Source organism: Gekko japonicus, unplaced genomic scaffold (assembly GCF_001447785.1).
Source record: "Gekko japonicus isolate JY-2015 unplaced genomic scaffold, Gekko_japonicus_V1.1 scaffold3599, whole genome shotgun sequence".
Classification (NCBI taxonomy): Eukaryota; Metazoa; Chordata; class Lepidosauria; order Squamata; family Gekkonidae; genus Gekko; species Gekko japonicus.
This window is the reverse complement of record NW_015172125.1, coordinates 82,914-89,383: the sequence shown is the minus strand read 5'-3', so window position 1 is coordinate 89,383 and position 6,470 is coordinate 82,914. Positions and strand designations below refer to the sequence as shown.

At 48.7% G+C, this 6,470-nt stretch overlaps 1 protein-coding gene across 1 annotated transcript in view; it reads left to right on the top strand.

Moving 5' to 3' along the window:
* The first annotated feature begins 978 nt into the window (after window positions 1-978).
* Window positions 979-6,470, top strand: part of IFRD2 (interferon-related developmental regulator 2) — a 33,669-nt gene continuing 28,177 nt past the window's right edge. Inside the window, exon 1 of the mRNA XM_015420998.1 lies at window positions 979-1,250. Within this exon, the coding sequence (XP_015276484.1) occupies window positions 1,199-1,250 (52 nt within the window). The 5' untranslated portion in view covers window positions 979-1,198. The remainder of the gene's footprint in view (window positions 1,251-6,470) is intronic.

Genomic DNA, 6,470 nt, shown 5'->3' with positions numbered 1-6,470 from the left:
GTGGCCAGGTCAGTGCGGTCAAGGAAGGGAACCAGATGCCTAATCAGCCTAAAATGGTAGAAGGCTGACTTAGCAGTGGCCGCTACCTGGGCCTCCATAGTAAGGGAGGAATCCAGGAGCACACCCAGACTCTGAACCTCCGGGACTGGCACCAATGGAGTCCCCCAAAGGTCGGAAGTGGGATCCCCACCCCCGAACCGCCCTGACTCAGGTACAGGACCTCCGTCTTCACTGGATTCAGCTTCAGCCAACTCAGTCTGAGCCAACCCGCCACAGCCTGCAAAGCCTGATCCAGGTCTTCTGGTCTGGAGTCCGACTGGCTGCCCAACATCAGATAGAGCTGGGTGTCATCAGCCTGTGTTATGGGAACTTAATAAATAGCTTGCTATGGTAAAGTACTGAAGTCCTTGGCGTTGATAAGGCAGACTCTATGGCATTATAGCTTGCTGAATTCCCCCACCTATCCGCTTCATGCTCCACCCCTAAATCTCCAAGAATTTCCAAGCCTGAAGTTGGCAAAATTGTCATAGCCGACCAGTTGCTATCTCCTGTGAGCAGGAAAGATTGTCAGGCTGACTACGTACTGACCATCCAGTCATGAAATAACCATGGTCGTTTCGAGTTCCTTTCACTTTGGGAAGTACAAGACTGTGAATAACAGAACCAAAAAACGAACACCACGTTTGGGGAACTTCAACGTTTTAACTGTACTGGCCCCTGTAATGAAGCTAACTCGTCACTAGGAGGCGTGAGCCACATTCTGTTCTGTCGCAGAACTCGTGGGAGTGAGTTAATCCCGCCAAGGCGGTGAAACTTCAGCCCTGGGCAAATGGGAATCGTAGTTCATCCACCTCCCACATGGCATTCCCGAGTGCCTGATCACTGGGACCACGTTTCCCAGCAAACCACGGAGATGACGTGGAGCATCATGGGGCTCGTAGTCCAGCTTTCAGGTGTCACAAAAGCGCTTTGGCTTGGCGTGGTGGGTTGATGAGGACTTCAGCTCCCAGAGGGCACTATGGTAGCACCGGCACCCGCTTGAAGGGGGAAGCCGAGCGAGGGATCCATCAAGGGAAGGAAGATGGTGGAACAAGCGGCGTGGTTTCCCCGTAAGGCAGTGACCGACCCTGTCTTTAGTCCCCAGCAGAGAGACGCCTCCCGGCCCGACGCAGCTTCCTGATAACAGCCCGTGTCGGCCATGCCCCGGCCTCGTTCACGACGCGGCGACGCAGCCCGCAGAGGCGGCCGAGGTGAGCCAGGCTGTCCTCCCGCCGGTTAGGCGACGGGGGGGAAGAGGCTGTGTGGAGGGAGGGCTGCTCTGCCGGAGGAGCAGCGGGAGGGATCCGGAGCGTATTCGTTTCTCTCTCTCTCTCTGCCGCTGCCTTCTCCTCTTCCTCTCAGGCTCACACAGCTGTGGCGTTGGCGGCGACGCCCGAAGCGAGCCTGGGAGGGATGCCGCGTGTCAGACAGGCAGCGAGAGACACTTTTGCTCGCGCGCCCTTGGAGCAGACCTCCGCCTCGATCTGGCCCTGGTCGCTCGCGGAGCGGGAGTCGGGGTGCGCGTTGCGTGGGACGCTTGGGCAGCATCCCCGCCGACTTCTGCATTTGCAAGTGCCTGCGGAGGTGGGAATGGGGCTTTAAGTTAGACAGCACGTCTTCTTGGCGCCGCGTGGCCGGAGGGGGAGCGAGAGGCGCCGGATTAGAATTTGAGGAGTGAGGCACGCTTGGCGGCCCGGCTCCATCAAGACCGCGAGGAGGTGAGGTGGTCTCGTCGAACAGCACTGTTGCCTGTTCCACTTGGAATATTACTCATAAATATAGTGTAGCTTCACCGCGAGGCCTCTGCACCTCCCCGCTTCCTCACTTTGAATCCCACCGGAACTGAAATTCACCAGAAGGCACATCCCGTTTCTTGCTGTTTCCTGACCTGCTTCACAGAAAGGACAAGAGCAAGGTTTTTTTTGGCTTAGCAGTGTAGCATGAAGTATGCATGTATTGGATGTGTGAAGATCACATATACGTATATATACCTGTTTGTGTGTAGTTACTTACACAAGGAACTTGCATCCCATCTACCTGGTTTGAAAAACAGGTGTGTGTGAGTGCTCCTGCTTACCATATGGTATTCTACAGTCAGCAGCCTAAACTAGCCTGATCAGAGCTTGAAAGGTAAGCAGTGCCAGTCACAGTTAGTACTTGGATGGGAGATCACCAAGGAAAGCTGAGGTTGGTATGCAGAGGAAGGTAATGGAAAACCTCCTCTGCCTAATTGCTTGCCTTGGAAACCCTGTGGTCAGTTGTCACTTGATGACACACATTTATTATATTAACATGTGCTCAGGTTTCCTACTCAAAGTGCTTTCACAATGTGTGAAGTGATCTTAAAGGACTGAACAATTAAATAAGCTATAAAATTCTCCCCAAATGAGGAAAAAGTAGAAAACAAACACTACTCTACAGCAGCAATTGTGTGGCTGTTTTACAGCCATGTTCTGAAATCGTCCTTTCCTGTGTACAGATTTCCTTTTGTGAGGTTTTCCCCTCTCTGTTACTTCTGAGCTTCTCCTAACAGAAAACAGGAATGTTTTTGATTCTCCCGTGTGACAAGTTGCAGGCAGATGGTTGATTTTCTAGGCCAGATAATAAACCGAGTGCATTGGGAACAGCTATAGCTGAGATTTACTAGCATTGCTACTTATTAAGCAACATCTCCTCTGCCACATGTGCTTGCTCTTCTGTCGTTTGAGTGTCATCTGGCTTTCTCTTCGTATTAATCAAAGAGTTTCACTACATTTTTAGGAGACATGCAGGGTGAAATAAATGCATGGTGAAGTTCCAGTGGCAACTTCAAGACTGACAAAACTTCCAGCATAAGGTCTTATGAGTCAGAGCGTGCACTGTCAGGTGCATAGGAGTGTAAATCCATTAGGCCTGATTTATGCATGTAACAGAAATGGGTGAATGATAGAAAGAGAGGCTGGTCAAAAATAAGATCCAATCCAAAAAGTAATCAGTTCTCTCAGCACAGGAGTGGGACTCTCCCAAGAGTTATTAGGCAAGATGTAATATCTAGTGCAGGGTGAATTGAGATGAGTAGATACGATATGAAGTTACAGAGTACATCTGAAGTAGTATGCATCTCAACAGGGTGAGAAATGCAAAATATTAGCACCTAGTGTGAGAAATGGCAGGTCCCTGTTACTTTTTGATGAGTGTTAATTCAGCAATTCCTTGTACATCAGTAAAATAATGACTACTGTAGGCCTAATTCTGACTGAGATGGTAAACTTCTGTGTGGGCTATCCCACTTCACACTGCAGTGGTGGCTGCACGCAACTGAATACTCTTCCATACAAGCCAATCATGTGAGCCCCTGCTGGCAACAGGAAGAGGTATACAAATTTTCCATCTCACTGAGAAGCTGGACCTTAACTAGATAAGACATAAGGGATGATCAGATCTCCTAACTTCTTTCATAAACCGCTGCCTCTTTTTCCTAATGGGGCTGACAGCCAGTTGGGCTGGAGCAATTTCTGTCCAGGAAACAGCGCTGGGAGGGAAGGCAATTAACGCCCATGCTCCACTACTGTGGCTCTCCTCCAAATCAGTGTGTGCACACTTCAACCCTCTGGCTGGTTTTAAATGAAATTAAATGTTACGTAATCTAATCATGGATCTCTTGCATCTCATCTAGTTAAAACCCTAAACAACAGAGATTAAGGATGAACTCTTCTGTCTTCCTTGTCCATTGAGATGTGAGTTTCTTTCAACACCCAACTGCGGAAAGAGTAGTAAAATGCAGAGTGCAGGGTGCCTTACTGTATAACGGGAGTTTAGTTGTTCTGCAGTAGTTTCCTATTTGCTGCTGTGCATGAAAGTGGGGCAACTTGTGCAGTGTTGCCCCTTGGCTACTGGATGAAGCAGCTCTTCCACAAGGAAGCAGACTTTAGTAGCGAAGCTAGTATTGAGGGATGAACAGTGAGGCTCTATATAGTTCGAGGAAATGCAAGCTTTTAAAAAGTCTGCTGCACTCAAAAGCCAAGGTTATTGAGGCAACTGTAAAATATATGAGTATAGAATGAGTACATCCATATGCGCCCCCTGGCCCAGATAGCCTGGAGTTATGGACTGGGGTGTCATCAGTACGCTGATGACACCCATCTCTATCTGATGCTGGGTGGCCAGTCAAACTCCAGTCCTGGAGATCTGGACCATGCGTTACAGGTCGTGGCTGGTTGGCTTAGGCTGAGTCAGCTGAAATTGAACCCGGCGAAGACGGAGGTCCTCTGCGTGGGCCGGGGTGGTGGGCGGGTGGGGACCCCACTCCCAGCCTTAGGTGGGGCACCACTGGTGCCAGCACCAGAGTTTAGGAGCTTGGGTGTGCTTCTGGACCCCTCCTTAACAATGGAGGCCCTGGTAGCAGCCACTGCCAAGTTGGCCTTTTACCATCTTCGGCTGATTAGGCAGTTGGTTCCCTTCCTCGACCACAATGACCCGGCCACAGTGATCCATGTGACAGTCACCTCGAGACTAGACTACTGCAACGCTCTCTACATGGGGCTGCCCTTGTTGCAAATTCGGAGGCTGCAGCTAGTACAGAATGCCGCGGCCAGGCTGTTGATGGGCTTACCTAGATGGGAGCACATCCAGCCTGCGTTGAAGGCCCTGCACTGGCTGCCAATAGCATACCGAATCCGTTTCAAGGTGCTGGTGTTTACCTTTAAAGCCCTACATGGACAGGGTCCAACATACTTGAGGGACCTCCTTTCCCCACATATACCCCAAAGAGCACTGAGATTGGGGTCACAGAATCATTTGACCCTGCCGGGCCCCAAAGAGGCCAAGCTTGCCGTGACGAGGGCCAGGGCTTTCTCAGTGGTGGCTCCTTACTGGTGGAATGAGCTCCCAGAGGAGATCAGGGCCCTGCGGGATCTTGTGCAGTTCCTCAGGGCCTGCAAGATGGAGCTCTTCCACCAGGCTTTCAATTAGGAGCCACCCTCACCATTACATTCAATGAGCCCAGCCCTCAGTTTTAACATCTGGCCTGTTACATCGAGTGACTTGGAACGACACTGAGCTGGAATCTAGTTGTTGGAGACATCTTAATACGCCATCGTAAGCAACGAACTGTAGAACTGAATAGCACCTTATGTTTTTATGTTTTTATCTATTATGAAATGTTGTATATTGTTTTATTGGTTTTGTTGGCAATTGGGCCACTACTGTAAGCCGCCCTGAGCCCGTTCGTGGGACGGGGGGGGGGGGATAAATTAGATAATAAATAAATAAAATAAATACATTTTTTTTCTTATCATGGCTTTACCCTTCCTAGATATGAGAGTTGGTTATCTATCACATAAGTTTGTCTTCAATAACATTGCTGCAACCTACTTTATACGCTTCAGCTAATGTATAGGGAATGCACCGGTAGACAACCAAGAAAAACTCCTTGTTGTTTGTGGCAATAAAGTGAAACTGTGTGTAGAGTGCAGTCTTTCTGGAGAAGTGGAAAAAATGACACTTGTTAAAACTGTAGCTTTGTGTTGAGCTAAGTTAAAAAAAATTGCTACATGAAATTAACAATGTTACGGAACTCCTCCTGTAATGCAGGAAAGTTTTAAAAAGCAAATATATTCATGACCTTTAAGGAGTACAAGACAAATTGATTTGGCTTCAGGAACACACAGCTGCAAATGTACCAGTCCCTTTGTGTTTACTTTTCTGATGTCAGCACTGGAATGAACACCTGTTGGGTGTTCTGTGTGCTGTGGAACTCTCCAGGAGGGTTGATGGATCCTGCTGTCTGTGTTTCAGCGTGCTGCTGCTTAGGTGTAGCATAATCCAGAAAATGTGAAGCACCGTCTGCAGAAAAATTAGCTGATCCTGTTGATGTTCCAGAATGTTGTCTTGAAGCTTTTACACATGTAGCCTGTGTGCTTCATAAACACTATTTATGCAAGGGTTTTTAGAGCTTTATTTTGGAGGCAGAGCTCACACATGGGGCAACTAAAATACGGGGCTTTTAAAAATAATTCTAGAAATTTAATGGCATATACATGGGCATATAACCATCTCATAATTTCCTTTAGAAATGCTAATGGCACACACTCTGTGGTTTTTGGTTAATATATCAGTCATTAATAAGGAAGAGACTTCCCCCTTGAGCATGCCTGTGTTAGAAAATACAGGTGGGGGACGAGCAAGAACATGCGGGGACATCTCATTTCCACCTCCCCCAGTATTTTCTCATTCCCTTCTCTAAAATCCCCCATACTGTCTCTCCTTTTTCTGCTTCCTTCTCTCCTTCCCACCCATCAGCCAGCCTACCTTCATCTGTCCCCATCTTTAGCTTTTGCCTCCTTCCCTCTCCCAATAGCCTCTACCTGGAGAATCCATGGTCCAGTTGCATGGTGGTGGCTACTGGGTTGGGCCCAATTGCATGGTGGAAAACCTGCAAGCACTTGGGGGTA